Genomic DNA, 21,067 nt, shown 5'->3' on the forward strand with positions numbered 1-21,067 from the left:
ATTAATATACTTACCTTTCCCTCGCAATATATTTATGAAAATATTATTTAAGTATACAAAAATAGTGATAAGTTTACCAGAATAGAACATACGCACAATGTTAATACTCGGAACAAACGCAGGCTGCAATTTCCCCGTAATAGACTATCTAAAGTTAGTAATTCTTTTTTGGGAAAAGGGATACTCTTCTTTAATAAAATGCCAGAGGCTCTTTTATCTCTGCCTTTTAATAAATTTAAGAAATGTATTAAAGAAAAGCTTACACAGCTTACTATAAAGTTAACGATTATCTAGTTGATAAAAGGGCCTGGGACTAATGCTAGACAGCCTACTTCTAATTAATTTGCGATATTTGTTTTGAAATAAGTGTTGTTTGATGATTTGCTATTTTAAAAGAGTACCGAGAGTTTTTTACTCCGGCTTTTTCTCTCGGCCTACACCCTCTGTCTTCTTTGCTTTGATGCCTACAGATTCAAATTTAATGACGTGGAATAAGTGATACCTGTAATCTGTATCTTATGTTCCATAATAAACATATTTTTTATTTTTTTATATATTTAATAGTCAATTTGTATTGTGTTGCGATTTGAATGTTTCTTATGCAGATTGACGAGTAGCTTATGACTTGCAAGGAAATCTGGTCTGAGATGCAAAGTCTTGGCTTCAGAGATAACTAATTTCCACTTAAAACTTCTTCATAGGCTGAGATATGCGCGGCTCCACGACCACCAACCCAAAAAGGATATGAATATGAATAAGGTGTCTTATTGGTCATATCACATTTTGCGCGGTTTCTATTCTTATTCTAAGCGATTACCCAAAATCAAATCAAAAGAAAAACCATAGTTGTCATTACGAGTAACTCATGTATGCGTTCGTTAAAACAATGTCTAAGAAATTTTATTATTTTCCAAAAACAAAGAATGCTTTGACCGCGTAATCTGAGAATTTATCTAAGACTGCATATCTTGCGACTCAAAACTCAACTTGTTTCTGTTGTGTATAAAGATAAATTATCAATCAAACAGACGTAGAAAGTGTCTGAACCATTGCGGAACACGTCCTTATAATCCTTCCACTCGTATACGTGCTCACTAGGGATCTGTGTTTAGTTACTGTTATTTAATCTACAGCCACACGATTTCTTGTTTTTTAAACGTATAGATAGTTAGCCAAAATAGAACACTGCCCGCACTATTCTCCTGTGCAGGCAGCGAAGTCCGGGCGTGTCCCTGGTCCGAAATACATTGTAACATCGCTCATGATAATGTCGATGTCGTTTCTTAAACAAATAAATAACAGCAACAACTTTATTATTGTAATAGGACAAAAACAGTTGTAGGACTTTATTTGTGTTCGGTTTCTAACTTGATCGCTTGCATGGCGAACATGAGCTTCGTAGAATCAACCCAAGACCACTTTTTCGAAAAGGGATTGTACATCATGCCGTGAATCAGCTCGACGTGACAGCTATCTGAAACATATTATAAAGATCACCTCGACTATTCAGAAAGGCTCGTACTTCAGGAGTAAACCGTACTTCTCTCGAGCAGAAAAGAGACCTCGTTGGGCGTGGTGAGCTTGTGGTACTGATGCGTGCCCTTGGGCACCGCGCCCATCACGTACTCGGCCACGTAGATGCCCAGCAGCCGGGTACGGGGGCTCCTATTGGGCGTGGTGACGAAGATGCGGCCTCCGGGCTTGAGACAGGTCACGCACGCCTGTACGAATAGCTCCTTGTCGGCCACGTGCTCGATGATCTCAGAGGCCACCACCGCGTCGTAGTGGTTCGAGTATTCCTCGGCGTGGTCCTCGATGGTGGAGCAGAAGTATGTGGGCTTATTGTGGGCAATCTTCTCGTCGAGGTCACTGTGTTGTTTGGCACACTCGATTAAATCTTTGCTGGCGTCCACTCCCGTAACGATGCCGCCTATTCTCGCCAAAGCCTGGAATAGATAAAATTCCTTAAATAGGCGTTTTAAGTATACACAACTGACATCATCATAAAGTCCTAGCTACTCTTTAGTCTTTAAAAAGATTTTTACCGAAATGATAAAGATCTATTTCTAGAACAATCTATTTTAATAATTAACCCCTTTGCTATTGCTATAACTATGCCAGATTAATAGTTCAATTGTATCCCCTTGTGTAGAAGTAGCTATGTAGAATACTTTAATATATAAATAATACCTCTGATAGTATTCCTCCACCACAGCCAACATCTAGAATAGTCTTATTGGCCAAAGGTGTAAGAGTTTTCTCTTTCTCTGGCTCACTAACAAGACCATCTCTTACTAATGGAACTCTAAGAAATAATACTCATGTTAATTATGCACATTTAAACACCTTTAAACACATCAAATCAAATTTTACAGTTAAGTACAGTTGCTGGTTTATTTCAATATAAACTAAAAAAATGAGTCTACACATAGTAAGGATTCTATACCTCAGCATATTAAAAGAGTGAAGAATGCCCAGCTTGCCTTTGGGATCCCACCAGGCATTCATGTGTTTGCCGTGTCTTTCCACATCTTCCTTATCAACTGTTGTATTTGCCTTACTTGCAGATAAGCTAGTAATATTTCTTCGTAAACATGATTGAATTTGTCTGAAAGTTATAAACATTTACTGTACATGTATTAACATTTTTATTAAAAAAAAATAGATACATGCAAATTAAGACAATTTAGTACCATTATTACAATGTATTATGGGTCATAAATATGTTGGATTTTCATATAAATATTTACTTAAACCTTAGTAAATTATCTTTATCTATTTGTAAGAGTATAAGAAAGAATATTATATTAGTTGGTTAAAGTAATAAAAAATGATACAGCAGAATACTAAAGACAAAGCAAAGATATTTTGTAAGAAACAAACAACTTATTTACAATTAAATTTACGTAAAATCTATCATTTATACTCACACATTTTGGGAAATATTTATAACAGCATATCGTATCGCCCTCGGACATAGTGCATTAATCGTCATTATTACCTAATAGTCCAGAGATTTTAGCAACGGTTGAACTTCTTAATATAAATTATTATCTAAGCGCACCTTTACGCGTGTACTGTACTTAAGATAATATTATATTACAGTTATTGTTTGCTCTTTTTGTTATGAATTTATTGTTAAGAAAAGAGTAAACGTGACTAACATCACCGTAAAATCAACATCACAGTAAATCTTTAGTTAGATGCGACTAGAAAATAGCAAATTAGACTAGTTAACTAATACGGATATATACGTCAAAATTCAAATATCCGTGGCTGTGAGGCGAAGATTTATTAATTATTTATGATTCTTCGATGTCTTAACTCACAAATCACAATAGATAACTACTTGTATTGACATTTGACATACGCTCGAACTTCTAAGTCAAGCTTATGGTATATAAGCGTATAATCACAAAAATCTACCACAACAAACGAACTTGATAACATCGACGAATGACCACATTGCCGACCTGTCAAATTTAGTTCCAAAAATCACCGCGGGACTTCTTTCATGAAAAGGACTATACACTGAGTTTATTGCCACAGGTGGTATATATCTGGATGTCAAATATGACTCTCGTTGAATGTAGATTTTGGCATATTTGGACTGTGCGTATAAATTTCAATTAAATACAATCTAAAATATTTATATGTATTTAATGTAATTTAAAAATAATAAAAATAAAATAAAAAAATCATTTAATCACATAGGTAACATAATGTACACTTATGACTTGTCAGTAAAGAAATACATATTAATGCTTCTAATTTTACATTTACTGCCAGTTCTCAAAACAAGGACGTAGAACGGGGAGAGAAGAACTGGCAATAAACTCTCCGCCACTCTTTTTAATAGTCAACACAAGCGGAAGCAGAAATACAATCTTCAAATACTTAATTTAAGCAAAGTGCGTAGAAATGATTTTGGTAAACTGAGAAAGTCCCAAAACCTAAACCTTGTATTCTTCGGCAAGGAAAATGAGGATAACTCAAAAACTGTGTCGGTTTCCTCCTTTCTGACTCCGCAAAGAAAGGTCTTTTGCAATGGAAACTCGTCTTAGACTGAATCTTTTGGTTTTCAACAGCTTTTGAACCTATTGAAGCCCGGAAAGCTCCATTGTACTGTGTTACGCTCTTACAAACGCCTCACTCAAACGCTGAGTGCGAACGCAAGTTTAGTGAAATTAATAATATAAAAACCAAGCAGAGGAACTGTCTGATCACAAATACTATTAAAGGAAATATGTTAGCTCAGCAAGCCATTCGTCGAAATTCTCAAAACTGCGTCAAATTTAATCCCACTAATGAAATAATTTTGAAGATGAATGCAAAAATTTATCAAAATCATGAGGAAATTATTTTAGAATAACTTACAATTATATGTATTTACAAATAAATTAATACAGCATCTTATTTCTCTTTTAATATTTAAACAAACTTTTACTGTAATTTTACTGTAATCGAATTTGGAATCTGCTGTTTTAAGAAACTACTATATTTTTTAGCTGACAACACTGTAATTTTACTTTTGGGATCTGGAAGCACTGAGTCCACAGTCCACTGTCCAGGGGGTCTAGCCATATTGGTGTCGAAAAGTATTCTACATACACTACCGCTTTTGCGTAATCGTACTGTCGAAAACGCTTCGTTCGTAGCCAAGAGGCATGTCGATACATTACCGCAAAGTCGACAGCGTAGATGCGAGCTGCTGTTCGTAGCACCTTATTCCGTCATATTGTCTCTGGATTAAATGTATTCCTAATGTCACTTTTATAAACAAATAAAAGTTAAAACTACAATATTATTGTAAATTTGCAATAATTGCAAATTCCAATTATTGGAAGCTGCAAAAGGGACATTAGAATGTCAGCAAGGTTGAACAATTTTCGATTTAAGTGGAATTTACGGAAGGTGCAAAGTGAATATATGAATTTAATTGCATGTTTAAATTAATTATGGTTTGTTTCATGTTTTCTCAGAAATTTAAGGCTACAAATAAATACAATATTTTGAAATTGCATAATCGCGCTATATAATAATAACTAAAATATCAAAGTATGAGTACTACACTCATACTTTGATATTTTATGGATTTGACCTCACAACTAATCTGCAAAATGAAGAAGCAACATATTTTGTTACCGCTTAGAAGAAACAATAGAAATTGTACTGTGGATTGATAAATAAAGAGTGAAAATAAGGTTGACTAGAAGTTGATAAGGAATAGAAGGATAGTCCAAGGAATTAAAAAACAATAGAATAAAAACATAGTGTGAACACTGAAATTAGAGTTTGATTTAAGCTTTAATTAGGTTTGGTGTTTGTGCTTGAACATTTTTAATGTCAATTTGTAAGCAGATTTATATATAAGTGTAGATTTTATTAGTGATTTGCTACTAGTTGGAATTATCTCTGTTTATGTCCAACAAACAATTTCAGTTTATGTTAGAGTCATAAAGGTTGATTGTTTATAATAAATTTATACTTTTAGGAAGTGAGCATTGAAAAGCAGCAAGTAATCAATGAAATGAAAAGAGGGATTAATAAAAATTATAAAATAGAAACTTAGTCTGGTATGAAATTATAACCCTTACTCAACCTTTGATTCCATATTGATGCTCCAACATCTTAGATATAAATTTAAGTTTGATGCTGATTTTAAGTTAATATTTATGTCTGTTAACTTTTGGTTATATCAGTGATTTGCTACTAGTTAATGTAAATGCAAAATCTGTTTAAGTAAGAAATGAATAAACATTGTATGTTATGTATTTGTCAGTTTTATTTTTGGTAATTTACCTATGTCTTCTTTAGTAGGAAAAGCCATTAAAGTGGTTAACAATATTAGTTTATTTTACAAGAATATACAGATAATGCATATGACCCGTACCTACTAACAGTTAGGAATATTAAACAAATAGGTAGCAAAATAAAAATGTTTCAGTTATGGTTATTTTTTATTAAAATAAGGCACCAAATATCTTCCTTAACATAATGCAGTCTACATAGAAAAATAAGCATATGTAACAACTTATTAAACAATACAGACATTACTACTGAACACACACAGGTGCACCAAATTCAATGCATTACTACCTAATGTAGATGTATTCAATTACTCATATTTATATATGTAGATAATTAACTAATAAATGTAAGTGTTAGTTTGCAGCAATGTCAATATCTTGTTTATGTGCTGTTATATACCAAAAAATTTTCAATTCATAAAACCTAACGTTAGATGTTGTGATGATTTCATAAAATTACTATGATACCTACAGTTACTATGAATACAGCCTGGGCGATTAAAAAAACAGTGATTGTTTCCTTAACATAACAATTGTAAATAATAATAGTTTTTTTAAAGATATAATTCTTCCCAAAATCTACAAATCTAGTTTGTTTATAATAATATCTCATTAACATTCAAACTGCTGAACTTATTAAGATTAAATGTGGAAGAACATAGTTTCAGTTACTGTGTCCTGTTCAGGAGGTAATGTTACTTAACCAACCATTATTTCATACTCCACTTGTCTTATTTTTTACATTATTCATAAAATGCTTCATTCCCCATTTTCAGGTACATAATATAACACTTAAATTAATAAAAGATAAGACTAATAAAACTTGTCCATTTGTGGTTTTTTTAAATATTTTTAGTTGTCTTATTAGCTTCTCTTTTTCTGAAAAGAAAATATTTTAGTTAGTACTTTGATCAAATAGAAAACTGACAAACTAAACTGAGATCGGTCCAAGGTTTGTTCAATAGGTAACTTTAATATTAAAACTCTTTACTTAATTCTAAACTTAAAAATATACTTAATTTGTCACTTTGCTGCTTATTCTCAATTAAAGTTTTTAATAACCAAACAATGTCAGTAACTCTCAAGGGACTTGAATTCAAACTTCTAATTCATTAACAATATTATAATAACTTCTCTAGTATATTGACTTAGTAAATAATTAAAGAAAATATCTGCTTACCATTACTTAGTATTGCTCACTAGATTTTATATTTCTTAAGTTCATAAAGTATAAATCCACTTTTTTGATTAATTTAAATCAATATTATATCATTATCAGCTTCTATTATAATTACAATAAAATATATTTAGAACTTCTAATTATGTTCATTAGTGACTGCTTTCTCATCTGAAATATACAAATAAAATGTACAATCATTTTACTTTGTGATTACATAATATATGCAATATTAAATGGTATATGTATTTTTCAAATTAAAGAACAATTTCATGAACTTACATGCAATATAAATATCAATAAAAGATATCCAATATAACTAGGATTTACCTCTACTAATTTGCTGATTTTCTTGATATTTTTATATTTATCTGTGTCTATTATGTTATCCTCGCATTGATTCATAGAAAAACTAAAACTCTTAACTTAAAAATATTAACTCTAGTTTAAATTATTACAATTACACGAGAACGTTAAAAAAAGACAGATAACAAATTAAAACCATTTCGTTAAAACGTCCAAAATATGACATGTTTTTAAAACTGACTACCGTTTTAGATGGCAATAGTTGTACTGAATTATTGCAAACAGCAGCTTTTGAGATCACGCTAAAACATGGCGGAGAAACGCCGTTTTTTCTACACTGCCGAAACATTAATTGGTCGTTGGCTACCGAATAGCGTAAGCGTTAATGTGTGTCTTTTCGTAGCACTGTCATGGCGTCGCTTATTGTATCCCGACTCACGCCTTTAGGGCCTAGGCTACCGACTGTCGACACGAGCTGTCATTTTCATACAAATTTAGTTTTCGACTTTCTACATACACTACCGTTAAGCCATCTTGGCTAGACCCCCAGGTCATAAAATCCAAAAAAAAAAACAATCAATGTTTTACAAATAATGGTATTCAAATTTAATCGAATACAATGTTTAAACATTACATGTATTTTCCGTTTGGCCACATTTATTTTGCATTACTTTTCAATTTGTAGAAATAATTCATTTTGTACAATCATGCATTGCAAATGTGGAAATAATTAAAATGAAGTCTGCAAGAGTAAGTTCTTTTGAATTTTCCAGTAGGTAGCATAAACCTCTGCTTTCATTGGTTGTATTCCAATTTGATACTTCTTATTACATGTATAATAAATAAATATAATATTGACATACTTTAAGTTTATTGCGCCTTGCCTGCTCCAAGACTTTATTCTCCGAAATGTCACTGGCAGTAAAGACTGAAACTAGGTACCTATCAAACCTGGGACTGTACATGGTTATTATGTATAAAAATTGTAATTCATTAATGTAGGTAACTTAATGTACTCTTACTCATACATAATGTCAATATTACTTGTACACAATATTTGTAAGCACCTGAAACCATTGTATCATACTCCTCATCACTTGTTAAACAGTTAATTATTGTAATTTAATTTAAAATAGTGAATAAATATGAAAACCATACATTTCACCTCTATTAATGACACACGGTGGAATAAGAGCATGCACTTACATAACTGTTCCAACAATATGTCAACACATAGTATCAATATGAATCAAGGTATAAAATACATTGCCATATATATTACTGATCCAAGCCTGAGTAGTTGACACAAGTATAACTCACAATGTTATCATAATTGGAAATGCTGGAGCGATCCCATACAAACTCTTATGATCTTAATCACTGTTTGTAACCTAATATTGCTAATTATGTTATATTATAATGACAATGCAGATGAGACCATCTTTGAACTTACCACTATTTTCTCACTATTAATTACATGTTTATTTATATTTATAAGCCTTCAATCAATGCTAGTATCAATGATAGGAAGTTCAAAAATTATCAATAAATCTGTGGAAAACAAAGAGGGGCCTTTTTTTGGGTTACACCATGTAAAATGTACTCTTTGTTATATTGATCTTAAAAATATAATAATTTTTGTAAATAAATAAAATAATGCATAGCAAATAAGAATCATGTTAGGTATTATGGCCAACCTTGTATTGTCTTGTCTTTTTTGATGTTTGAATAATGAGATTGGATTTCTATGAAGATCTGGCACATAGTTGGAGATATAGCTTTGAGAAGATCATTAGGTGATGTCAGTGGACCATCTATATTGATTGGGTGAGGTATTATCCTGTTTATAATTTAGAGATTATTTGATGATAATAGTTTCAGACAGTATCTTTTTGCAAGCATAAGTCATCTCAATATCAATTGCACAATATTTGTTTGACTTTCATGACCCTTATGGGAGTCAAACACATTACTCCTGATACAATCCTCAAAGCAATGTTCTGTAATAGACTACAAGCCCATGAAAAAAAATACCTGTGAAATGAACCAACGTGAATAACGCTTAGAAGGCTGTTACTATATCAGAAAATAACTCTGAGCACTATGCCGTCATTTCTGAGCGGTACATGTGAGTACGTGAGTGAAATGTTAATGGAATTTCTCAGGTACATATGAGGAATTTCGACTAATTATATAATGTACGGCATTGTTATAGTGTATATAAGATTAAAAATAAATGTCGAAAAACCTCCTTTATATGATTTTTCAAATATTCCTAGAGTAAGTAATATTTTCAAAGATTATTGTTATTTTATATGTAACAAATATAAATAAACAAAAATTTTTTTTTTAACAAAAATAAAAAGAGGTAGGTATACAAGGCGTCCCAAAGTTATGGGACAAGAAGGGAAAGTACCTTAAATATCGTAGATAGGGTATTTTACTAAAAGAAGACTATGTTTTTCTAAATATTACTTGCCTCGTCTGGGAATCGAACCGACTTAAATGTAAAAAACACCCCTACTTTTATGATGCCAATCGAAAGAATGGCCAAAAACTAATAAGTCTTAAGTAACATAGTATTTTAAAAGAAAGGAACAGCGTGAAATTAATCATTTTAATCCCCGCCCTGTATAGGTAGGTTATATATTTTTAGGGATGTTCTTTAGGTATGTTTGCTTTAGAGTTGATTGGTTCAGAATTATTTGGTCGTGTTAAAATAAAACTCCCTAATTGTTTGTAGAAGAGGTGAAGATGGAATGATTTTTATTTACAAAACTATGTAAATTTTTACCCAAAAATTATCCTACACTTACAACTAGTATTAACATGTGGTGCCAAAATGCGGAGGGTTGGTTGGTTGCGCAGATACCAGGGCAGGCGATAAAAACGCGGCGCGGCAAAAAGTTGGCCCTTTTCTGCGCGCAGCCGTCGAAGCGTACGAACGTGTTCTTCTCAGAACACTTCGATATCGTAGCCTTACGATAACGCTAATAAACTGTTCTTTTCAGAACAATATTATCGTATCTTACGAAAACGTTTAACAACTGTCCTTTTCAGGACATATTACCGTGTCTTACGACAACGATGAAACTGTTCTTTTCAGAACAATATTATCGTATCTTACGAAAACGTTTAACAACTGTCCTTTTCAGGACATATTACCGTGTCTTACGACAACGATGAAACTGTTGTTTTCAGAACACACGACCGTATCTATTCTGATCTGTTAAGTATCATTAATTACGACACGTTAACTAGTCACCTACATATTATTATTATTAGGATAGGTAGGATAGTATCTGGTCAATGATACAAGCATTTGAGTTAGGCGGCCCCTAGACGATCAATTATATTGCGGAATATTGAAAATTGTGCAATATTGCCACACTGAAATCTGAATCTGCCACAACGCCGCCCCACTAGCGTTATCCAAGAGGCCTATAGATTCAGATAGATGTTTTAATAATAAATATGGAAAATCATTTCTCCTAGATAGTATACGTATTAAAAATTCAGACCATGAAAAAAATCCAATTAATATCTTGATTGAGGATTTTTATTAAGTATTATTAAAATAATTGTGTAATGAATCCGCGTCAAGTAAATTGTTACTATCTAATAACTTATCTAAAAGTGGCTGTACAAATTCATCCCTATATGTCCTATTACCAGTTCTGATACCCTTAAACTTTTTAATGAGATTAAAAATTTGAGTGATGGACGAAGTTCTATTGAAACTGTTAAAAAACTATTCCAACTGATACTTTTTTGCTCCTCTGTAGTGCGCTTAATGCAATCTAATGTTTTATTATATTGTTGGATAGTTTCTGTACAATTTCAGGGCTTGGGGGGCTTTCGGATAAGAAGTTGTGGTAAATCTTTTATAAATATAGAATATTTCCTACACCACTACAAGGATTTTTTTTGTAGAAATTACTTATAACCAGAAATATTAAAAGATTTATTGTCTTTTAACCATGTTTCAAGTAAGATGTTTTTTAGGATTTGCACCTTGAACATTGATTTGTAAAAATCATAGAGAGCATAAGTAGTCTATATGATTGTGTAATGTGTATCCATTGTGTTGACAGAATTTTAATGAGTATATTCTTAGCGTTTGAGTGCCATGGGTTTATACTTAATGTTCTATATTGGCCCTGTGTGGGCAGCGAAGTTCGGGCGTGTCGCTAATCCTCGTGATAATGTCGAAGTCATGTAACCGTTCTTAAAACGAATAAATAACAGCAACAACTTTATTATCATATTAGTACAACAACACTTGTAGGAGCTTATTTTCGTTCGGGTTCTAACTTGATCGCCTGCATGGCGAACATGAGCTTAGTAGAATTAACCCAAGTCCACTTGTTAAAGAAAGGGTAGAACATGATGCCGCGAAGCAGCTCCACTTGACAGCAATCTGAAAAATATCATTAAGGTCAACCTCAACTATTCTGAAAGGGTTGTGAGTACTTCAGGAGTAAACCGTACTTCTCTCGAGCAGAAAGGTGACCTCGTTAGGCGTGGTGAGCTTGTGGTACTGATGTGTGCCCTTGGGCAAGGTGCCCAGCACGTACTCGGACACGTAGATGCCCAGCAGCCGGGTCCAGAGGCTCCTATTGGGCGTGGTGATGAAGATGCGGCCTCTTGGCTTGAGGCAGGCCACGCAGGCGCGCACGAAGAGCTCTTTGTCGGCCACGTGCTCGATGATCTCAGAGGCCACCACCGCGTCGTAGTGGTTCGGGTATTCCTCGGCGTGGTCCTCGATGGTGGAGCAGAAGTATGTGGGCTTATTGTGGGAAATCTTCTCGTCGAGGTAACTGTGTTGTTTGGCGCACTCGATTAATTGTTCGCTGGCGTCCACTCCCGTAATGATGCCGCCTATTCTGGCCAAAGCCTGAAACAGGGTACGCAGATCCTTAAATAGGTTCTCTTTTTGCTCAAATTTAAACCAAAAATATATTTCACTAGTTCTTTGACTAAACAAATATGAGAAATCTACTTCTAAAATGTTTTTATATTTTAATTTTTAATCTAATTAAATTCATAAAAAAATAATAAGTATAATTGCACAGATTTAATGTAGAGACCTACCCACTGTGTAGAAAAGTAGCGCATGAGTAGGTAGAACAATTTTAATGTGAGATAAGGCAGTAAGAATAAAACTATATATACTATAAATAATGCCTTGATTGATACTTACATCAAATTAAAATTAACAAATGTGGTACCTACTGCTGATATAATAACTATGCCAGATTAATTGTACTATTTAAATTGTTGTAATTGTCAATTATTAAAAATAATACCTCTGATAATATTCCTCCACCACAGCCAACATCTAAAATAGTCTTATTGGCCAAAGGTGTAAGAGTTTTATCCTTCTCTGGCTCACTAACAAGACCATCTCTTACTAATGGAACTCTAAGAAATAAATCTTATATTAATTATCAATACACATTTCAAATTTAACAGTTAAGAGAAGCGGCTGGCTATTAATTATATAAACTAAAATGAGTCTACGTCTTATAGTAAGGTTCTGTACCTTAGCATATTAAAAGAATGAAGTGCTCCCATCTTGCCTTTGGGATCCCACCAGACCTTCATGTGTTTGCTGTGTCTTTTCACATCTTCTTTATCAACTGTTGTATTTACAGATAAGCTGAAGTTGTTCATGCTGATATTCCTTCGTAAACAATATTGAATTTGCCTGAAAATTACCAAAACCTGAAAAAACATGATTTTTGAGCAGAAAACACATGTAATTAATACTAATAAATTTTTTAATAAAAAATAAAGACAATTTCCTATGTTTATTATGGGCCATACATTTGTTTCTCTTTCCTGCAAATATGTACCAAACCTTAGTAAATTATTTTTAACTATATACTTAAGAGTATAAGAAAGAATATTATTTTTGTTGGTAAAAGAAATAAAAAAATAATTCAGTAGAAATTAGTAGAATTAGACAAAGCAATTTTAAATAAGTAAATAAATTTATTGAACCTACTCAAATAATAAGGCGTTAAGTTCGTTCGTTAAGTCTATTATTTATACTCACACATTTTGTGAAATATTTATAACAGCATATCGTATCGCCATCGGACATAGTGTATTAATCGTCATTGTTATTTGTTACTAAATAATCGAGATTTTAGAAACGGTTGAACTTGTTAATATCACTTATTCTCAAACGTGTTTTTTCCGGATTACACCACATAAAACTCAGTCTTTGTTATATTCGACTCAAAAATATAATAATTTTTGTGAACAAATAAAATGATGCATATCGCATAGCAAATAAGAATTAAAAATTATGTTGGTTCGCACTACTGCCATGCCTGCTACGCAACGGACTACGAACTACGAACTACGAAGTTAATAATAATTAATGACACACCGCAAAATTCAATATTGCCACCCTTGAATTGTCTTGGGTTTTCACGACAATTGCAAACAGACTACGCCAATATATTGTGTCGAATTAGCTAATGCTAATAAGTCGGTCAGTTTCGGCATTTCCGCTATGGGTAGAACCGCGGTTGGTCATCGCAGTATACGTGCAGTCAGAGGTTTCCGGAGTCTCACTCACCGCACGAAACGCGAATACAATAAGATGAACCTATAGCATCTCTTCACGCCGGTTTTCAGTCAGACAGCGGTACTGCCCCGTTCGTGCCTGCTCATTTGGCTGAAGCACAAAAGCAACAGCATGGCACTCCCATGGAAGGGGGTTGACTGATTGCACTGGTGAAAATACCTCCGTCACAGGTTATTTCACCAGTGGGCGATGGGGTCTTCACGTCCCGACGCCGTCCACAGTACACACTATGTCATAGTACAGTTTGTCAGGTATTACACCATAAGTACTGGAAATTCCTACTTATTAATTTATTACAAAACATTACATAAATACATGAGAGAATCACTAATTATTAATTGAAAATAAATGATGGGTAGGTAATTAAAGAGAATTATGTCGGCAACATTTTGCTAGCGCTGACAGCTCCGCGTCTACGGGATTTCTATGGTGGCGCAAACTTTATACTGCAATGTGCAAGAACAGCATAGGTATTGAAAAAAAATATTGTCTAATACAAATGACAAGAAGATGTGGTGGCAACTGTCAGTAGGCAGCATGGGCTGGAAGATTTTGTCATCTGTTAGATGCTTTTTGTGCGATAATAATAAATTGTTTGAAAATGATTAAATAATGTAATTAGTATTTACCTAAGAGAATTAAGTTCACACACTGAATTTAATGTCACAGAATTTAGTAAAATAAATAAATACTGTATGTGTATAGAAAAATCAGAAAACTTATACTTAAAAAGACCATAATAGCTTACCGGAATATTATTTGTGAGTTTAGTCTATAGTTATATATTATTATAATCGTCTATAGACAAATATTGACACAACGTTGAAATTATTAATGATCATTGCGCACTAATCACTAGTATACTTCTGTACCTACATTTTCGCATTTCTACCAAAATGAATAAAGGAACTCCGAATAAGAGTATTGTAGCCAACTTGGATGGATTTTGCAAAAGCACATTTACCCTTACTTTTGTAATCGAAATTATTGGACTTGAAGTATGGCACGATTGTAATGAAGGTTGGTTGGATTTGGGAACGTGCTATCAGGCTGTGAAAGTTCAGTACCAGCTGTATCCTGGTCAATCGTTCGACGTCGATGTATTGGTGTGGCCTCACGTAGTAAAGGTACGGCACGGGCATGGATAATTATTTCGACTATGTGTTTGCGTGTTGTTCCCACGAGAATGTAAGTGCGTGCTCCTATTTCACCATGCCTCCTGCTGATAGGGGACAAGTCTTTGTTTTTAATTTATGTTATTATTATTAATTACTTAAAATGTCATGTGGAACATGGTGTAATGGTTGCAGCTCCTTACAAACGTTGTGTAAAAAAAAAAACATGGCGATTAAAAAGAGTGGCGGAGAGTTTATTGCCAGTTCTTCTCTTCCGTTCTACGCCCTTGATTTGAGAACTGGCAGTAAATGTAAAATTAGAAGCATTAATATATATTTCTTTAATGACGAATCACAAGTGTACATTGTGTTACCTACGTGAATAAATGATTTTTGAATTTGAATTTGAATTTGATAATTTAACTTTTTGCTTCCATGAGTACATAAGAGTGTCTTACAAAGTGCGGTGGCGCTGCAGCAGCTGCCGAGTGCTGACTAAAACTTCGTCCGTTTGTTGTTATGTATAAAGGCCGATTTACATTATCATTAGTGTTTAGGAGAGTGCTTTAGGATAGTACTTTAGTTGAAACATGTAAACGCTACTTGCTTTAGTAAACGCTATGCTAAAGAACTTGCCTTTCAAGTTGTACTAAAGCACTCTTCTAAACACTAAGATAATGTAAATCGGCCTTAAGTATAAGTCAATGTTCAGGTATGGTGTGGAATGCAATACGGATGGGCGCGAACTTGGCAGTTTTTGGAAAGACGATGGTTCGCTTTTTCGATACGACATGCCTTTCCAGTCCGAGCGGCGGATTTGCGTAGTCACACAGCTACGGTCACATCTGTTATGGGATTTGGTTCACTCGGTGCTAAGTACCTATAGTTGTTTTTTATGTTACGTATTAATTTCCATTCAATCATTATTGAAAAATTCTCATTTAATCATCAAAATAATGTGTAACGAATATTCAAACAAGTAGATTATCATCATTAATTGTTTATTTAGTGCAAAAAATGACAAGAATTTAGAGGTATATTTACCAGAGTTGAAATTTGGAGAGAAAAGATATTTCGCCGGAGTAATTGAATCAGAACAAAGCGTAGTGGTTTTCTTACAAGATCTCATTTGGCAGAGTGTGGAAGCATTTATACCATCTTCATATTTGGACGGCCTTTTTGATACGCCTCGAGCTGTTTCAGGTTTGTAGCTGAGGATTTTATTCCTATATTTATATTATATATTATGATAGGTTCTCACGTATGCTAAGTGAACCATACCCTGAGTTTTCAGAGTTTTAAAAAGACTTGACCCTTCGAAAGGTGCTGGTTCCGATGGGATACCTTCTATTTTTGCGATAAAATGTGCTAGTGTACTAGCACTACCACTCAGCATTATTATTAATAGCTCTCTTAACTCTGGAATATTCCCAACGGTTTGGAAAAGTGTACAAGTATTACGTGTTACAAAATTGTAGACCAATCTGAACAGTTTTAAAAATATAATCATTAATAAATGTATTATATTTAGAATAATCATAATATTAAACGGAATGTATAAAGAAATACTTACGTTTTAAAACTCTTTGAATACATACGTTTAGTTTTTCTATATTGTCACTGCTACCACAAAATTCCATGATGATGAAATTTACAATATACATTATACACACAATACTTTACAATACCTAAGAGAGAGAGTATACTCACTTTTAAAACATCTTCATTTGTACCGGTATTCATTCTCTGGCTTTAAATACAAGCTTAATCAATAGAAATAAGAAACATGGTTAACTTATACTTTTTTGTGCATTTATTGTCGGTTATATTTTGTAAGATACATAATTGGTTTTGAAAATAACACGATAACAGAGACTAGCTCTCATACTCTAACATTTAGTCTACACAAGACTACACAATATTACTTTTTCTGTGGTTTTGAAATATATAGGTATAAGGGCCAACAATTTCAGATGTAAGACACCAAGATGCTGTCATCGACAAGGTACATGAGACAATTTTATGTAGATCACTATTTGAGGAAGAATTTATACAACCTGAAGAAGTAGACCAGGCGAGAGAAAGACGTGAATCGAAATTTCTTAGAGAGAAGAAGAAAACTGCAGAAGTGCAGAAATTTAAATATGAAATCAAACTCTCCGGCGATACTCTTTTGTCAGGTAATAATAACTTATGATTTTATTTGACTTACTTATTTTCGCTGGATTGTCCTTCCTCCTTTCAGAACTGCGAATTCGGATAAGACTATTAAGAATATTGAAGAAGATCCTTTTGCCACTGTTTCTTTCTTGTAACAGCACCGAGAGTTGAACTGATACTGATCTTAATAAATGCCGCGATGTTATCCTTTTAAAAGTTATAGTGAACAAGGTCACGAGTATCATAGTACGAGATCAGGCTGTAGGATTAGTATTTAAACCTGTTTACACCTGGCTCAGAAGAAGTGCGGCCAGTTGGGCAACGGCACCCTTAATTTTCTGAAATATTTATGTAAATTGCTAATAGACGATATTTTATTTAAATAACAAGTTAACGAAATGTTTTCCCAAAAATCAATTCATTAAACATACTAGCTATTATAAATATACATAAAAATTTGGTTTTTAGCAAATAACCGTTGAGCGCACTAATCCTGCAGCCGGATCTTAGACCTTCATTTCGAATCATTATTCGCCGTGTGTTGTAATATCTTACGTCACTCGTTGATGTTAAAATATTATGTGCATTTTTTGTATCAGAGAGAGATTTATCGTTTTGGTTTCTACGTCTTATACGTATTACTAATTGTCGAATAAGTTAATAGTTATTTTTTTTAATTCTAGGCTATTTTCTGTTATTATTATCTAGGCAATATAAGATTTAAATTAATGACAGCGGTAGGAAAAGTAATACAATTCGAAACGGTGGGAGATCGTCCAGTTGACCAAGGAGAGATGATAGTTTTGATCAGCACCAACAATCTGCCGGCGCAAGACGACCAGCCGATGATTTTCGTGAATATTGAGAAAATCACAAATGTGCCTACGACGGAGTTTAAAAAATCAAGGTGCATACTTTAAACAAATTGGAGATTGGTTAACATTTTAAAATACACTACTAAGATTTAAGAACTTACCTAATTGTTGTAACTTCTATGACGACCATTTATAGACAGTTAGTTTTTGCTTTCTTACTAAATTGCTTTGCCTTAGACTAGTTAGTAGTTGCGCAACTATACTACTTCTGGTATCACAATTGCTACATTCTACGGCTCCCCAATAGAAGCTTAACCGAGCATCAAACGACATCAAAGGACTATTTTATTTTCAAGGGTAACACACCTATACACACGATGGAATATTGGAAATGATATACGTGAATCGGAAAAACAACAGATAAACATAAAGCGGACTATGAACTTTAGCGATCATCACGCAGTTTTATTGCATAGTTCCACAGCTGCCCATGTGACGGCAGAGTTTTTAGATAATTCGTTTATTATAGAGGTAAGTGGTAGTTATTTAAACTTTAATGCACACATTTATAATGAAGTGAAATAAATAACAAAAATATAATTGTGCCGTTTTATAAATTTAAAAAATCCGAAATAAAATATTATTAGTTGAATAATAACATTTTTAATTACTCAGATACGTGGAACTCGTTTACCTTCAAACCGAGACAAGTCATTGTTTTACGGAAAGAATAGGGAAAATTACAAAAATGAAATACTCGACATTCCCATAGCTATAGCAAAATTGGACACTTCGACACTGTCGAAAGGGATCAGTGCTATAATTCGAGAAGAATGTTCACTTCTTCCCCCACAATTGGGTCTTAAGACTTTAGATCGCGAAGACATTTGCACAAACGACACCAACGGAATTGGGAATTGTTCAAGCCCAGAGATTATTATTATTCAACCCTCAGTCATTTTAGACGCCCAGATGACATTAGAAGTTTCGATAGGCTTTGTCGGCTGCAAGCCGAGAGGCTTCGGCTTGAGTTTTTCTAGGTTATTCTGTATCATCAACGAATCGAACACAGTCCTCACTATTGTGAGAAAAATAACTGAAATCAACGAGCAAGTATTGGCGGACTCGGCGAGGGATAATTTATTAACGGGCTTTGTGGTGGACGCCGGCGATAGAGCCGTTTTGTGTGTCGAAGGTCCACGCCACGGCTCCATCCTACAAGTCTGGCACTCGACTCAGAACTTTTATTCCAGAATAAAGATGCTGTTTTCTACTTCTTCGAATTATGGTTCGAGGCTGTATCCCGGTGAGAACATTTAAAGAAATTCATTTTGGGAAATTTAAGTTTAGCTTGAAATTGGTAGAACTATAAGAAAGCTCCATTTTCCTTCTCTAGATCTGGTGGCAGCGCCTGTTCCGTTCATTGTGTTAAAAATGTATGCGCCTTTATCTGTATTATTGGCGTGTCCCCAAACGTACGTCGGCCCCACTTTACCTTTACCCACGAGATCGGTAAGTTAGATGTCTTGCTATATATCGTAAATAATATCGTGTATATGATTATTATAGGAGCCATTGGGTGTAGAACAGAAGTATATTTTTTATTATATGTAAAATAAGTTTCGGTTCTCCGAGTGTTGTACAATGTTCCGTCGCGTAATTTTTGACTTTCAATGAGTTTACTCTCTGAATTTTAAAAATACGTAAAAATATACGCCCATTGTGTTCTATTTGGATTATTCCTCTTACTCGAATAGAACTGTGGTTTACGCAGAATTTGGGAACAATATTTAAAAAAAAAGTAAAATATGGTTAATTTACAGGCTCTGCTTAAATTTGGAGGATTTTTAGCCAACAAATTGAGGACTACGCCGTGTCGAAGCGATTTGCCGACGAGCGAGGAGTTGAAAAGTTTCCGACTGGAGCTGTGTTCGCCTCCCCGACCCGGGTCTTGTCTATTCGATTTTAACTTAGGTCGGTTTTGTACCACACGAAAGGCAGGTACGGTCAAACATTTAAAGATCGAGGATTTCATAGTATTGATTAATCTTATCGTTTCTTTTATAGTTCCAAATACCTACATCACAGACACCACGCGGCTTGCTACAAATCATCGAAACAAAAACTAAATTATAGTGGAAAGCCTTTAAAGATCAATCAATTTATAATAATAATTTATTTATATGAAATACAAAAAATAATAATCGCAAAACGTGTTTTAATTATGAACGAAGGAAGCCTTTTTTATGTGTAAGAAAAATAAAGTATCATTGAGAGTAACCGGTATAAAGAGTTATTAATTTATCAAAAAATCTTGATTTACATGAGTCAGTCACGTGACGCAAAAGGTTCACACATTAGTCGATTCGGCGATGACGTAACATGTAAATAATGCCTACAGGCGAATGTCTGACTAGTTTTAATACTATCTAGGAGTTTAATTTTGTCCGATTTGTTTGATCAAAATATTATTGTGGGTGTAATTGAAGAATGATAATTAACACGTAAAAAACGTTTTGTCTTGGGCAAATGACTTCTTTGATTAGTTAATGACACGTGACACGTAGGTGTACACTGTACAGTGTAGGGCTGTGTGAGATGTAGAGATTTGTATAATTATTTATATCCCTGAATGCTAAACAATTTCCACAAAATCTTAAAGTTGCAATTAAAATCACTCCAAAGCGTGATTTTAAACTGAAAGTTTATTTAGTTTTAACACAAACGTACAAACACAAAACAATAGCTTAATATATTATGTCTATTGTCTATACCGCTTTCGTATGTGTAAGTGAACCTATTAACATTTTATGCCAATAATTGTCGTAGTAATATTGTATTTTCGCAGTCTTAACACCTCCTCTGGACCTCTGGTGATAGATCGTAAAGTTCTGTGGTCCTTTAACTTGTTAGTCCTAATCTAACTTGTACTACTAACTAGTCATAGTCTGTTAGTTCGTCACTGCATTGTCAGATGTCGCTGTTGGCCATTAAATAAACTAAATATTTTTGAACTGGACACGTGGGATATTTTCACTTATTTTAATAATTCCATTTCCAAATCCAAGTTTATATCTGTTAAG

General features: G+C 33.6%; 2 protein-coding genes and 1 long non-coding RNA gene across 13 annotated transcripts; 1 reads left to right on the forward strand and 2 right to left on the reverse strand.

Moving 5' to 3' along the window:
• Positions 1-1,296: 1,296 nt before the first annotated feature.
• Positions 1,297-17,349, reverse strand: LOC125052356 (ubiquinone biosynthesis O-methyltransferase, mitochondrial-like). Of its 8 annotated transcripts, XM_047653150.1 has the most exons (6): positions 13,793-13,870; positions 13,694-13,744; positions 12,839-13,020; positions 12,603-12,717; positions 11,785-12,190; positions 11,536-11,713 (listed from the first exon to the last, which is right to left on the reverse strand). In XM_047653150.1, the coding sequence occupies exons 1-6, from the start codon at positions 13,841-13,843 to the stop codon at positions 11,586-11,588; spliced, it is 933 nt and encodes a 310-aa protein (XP_047509106.1). In that variant the 5' UTR covers positions 13,844-13,870; the 3' UTR covers positions 11,536-11,585. The 8 variants fall into 8 exon arrangements, with proteins under 8 accessions (XP_047509110.1, XP_047509111.1, XP_047509109.1 ...); XM_047653154.1 differs by lacking the exons at positions 11,536-11,713; positions 11,785-12,190; positions 12,603-12,717; ... (1 more) ...; positions 13,694-13,744; positions 13,793-13,870 and adding exons at positions 1,297-1,474; positions 1,541-1,946; positions 2,191-2,305; positions 2,447-2,608; positions 13,355-13,661; XM_047653155.1 differs by lacking the exons at positions 11,536-11,713; positions 11,785-12,190; positions 12,603-12,717; ... (1 more) ...; positions 13,694-13,744; positions 13,793-13,870 and adding exons at positions 1,297-1,474; positions 1,541-1,946; positions 2,191-2,305; positions 2,447-2,584; positions 2,931-3,373.
• LOC125052358 lies at positions 5,948-7,039 on the reverse strand. Its single transcript, XR_007117440.1, has 2 exons — positions 6,991-7,039; positions 5,948-6,689 (listed from the first exon to the last, which is right to left on the reverse strand). It is a non-coding gene; the product is annotated as an uncharacterized LOC125052358 (long non-coding RNA).
• LOC125052355 lies at positions 14,520-20,177 on the forward strand. Of its 4 annotated transcripts, XM_047653147.1 has the most exons (10): positions 14,520-15,021; positions 15,722-15,885; positions 16,019-16,212; positions 16,983-17,189; positions 17,905-18,076; positions 18,341-18,515; positions 18,660-19,290; positions 19,381-19,496; positions 19,808-19,958; positions 20,052-20,175. In XM_047653147.1, exons 1-10 carry the CDS (start codon positions 14,791-14,793, stop codon positions 20,111-20,113), a joined length of 2,103 nt encoding a protein of 700 aa, XP_047509103.1. In that variant the 5' UTR covers positions 14,520-14,790; the 3' UTR covers positions 20,114-20,175. The 4 variants fall into 4 exon arrangements, with proteins under 4 accessions (XP_047509103.1, XP_047509102.1, XP_047509105.1 ...); XM_047653146.1 differs by having other exon boundaries at positions 19,808-20,177; XM_047653149.1 differs by lacking the exon at positions 20,052-20,175 and having other exon boundaries at positions 19,238-19,290; positions 19,808-19,935.
• Positions 20,178-21,067: the final 890 nt, after the last annotated feature.

The sequence above is a fragment of the Pieris napi genome, chromosome 9, assembly GCF_905475465.1.
Source record: "Pieris napi chromosome 9, ilPieNapi1.2, whole genome shotgun sequence".
NCBI lineage: Eukaryota > Metazoa > Arthropoda > Insecta > Lepidoptera > Pieridae > Pieris > Pieris napi.

What these genes read in the sequence shown, in the direction of transcription:
- LOC125052356 (XM_047653150.1), bottom strand. Translation starts at nt 13,843, where the DNA reads ATGACCAACCGCGGTTCTACCCATAGCGGAAATGCCGAAACTGACCGA. An exon ending in ATGCCGAAACTGACCGACTT is followed by an intron (nt 13,745 to 13,792) that starts ATTAGCATTAGC and finishes AGTCTGTTTGCA; the next exon opens with ATTGTCGTGAAAACCCAAGA. An exon ending in GTGGAGGAATATTATCAGAG is followed by an intron (nt 12,191 to 12,602) that starts GTATTATTTTTA and finishes ACCCTGTTTCAG; the next exon opens with GCTTTGGCCAGAATAGGCGG.
- LOC125052355 (XM_047653146.1), top strand. Translation starts at nt 14,791, where the DNA reads ATGAATAAAGGAACTCCGAATAAGAGTATTGTAGCCAACTTGGATGGA. An exon ending in TACGCCTCGAGCTGTTTCAG is followed by an intron (nt 16,213 to 16,982) that starts GTTTGTAGCTGA and finishes CAACAATTTCAG; the next exon opens with ATGTAAGACACCAAGATGCT. An exon ending in TACCTTTACCCACGAGATCG is followed by an intron (nt 19,497 to 19,807) that starts GTAAGTTAGATG and finishes GTTAATTTACAG; the next exon opens with GCTCTGCTTAAATTTGGAGG.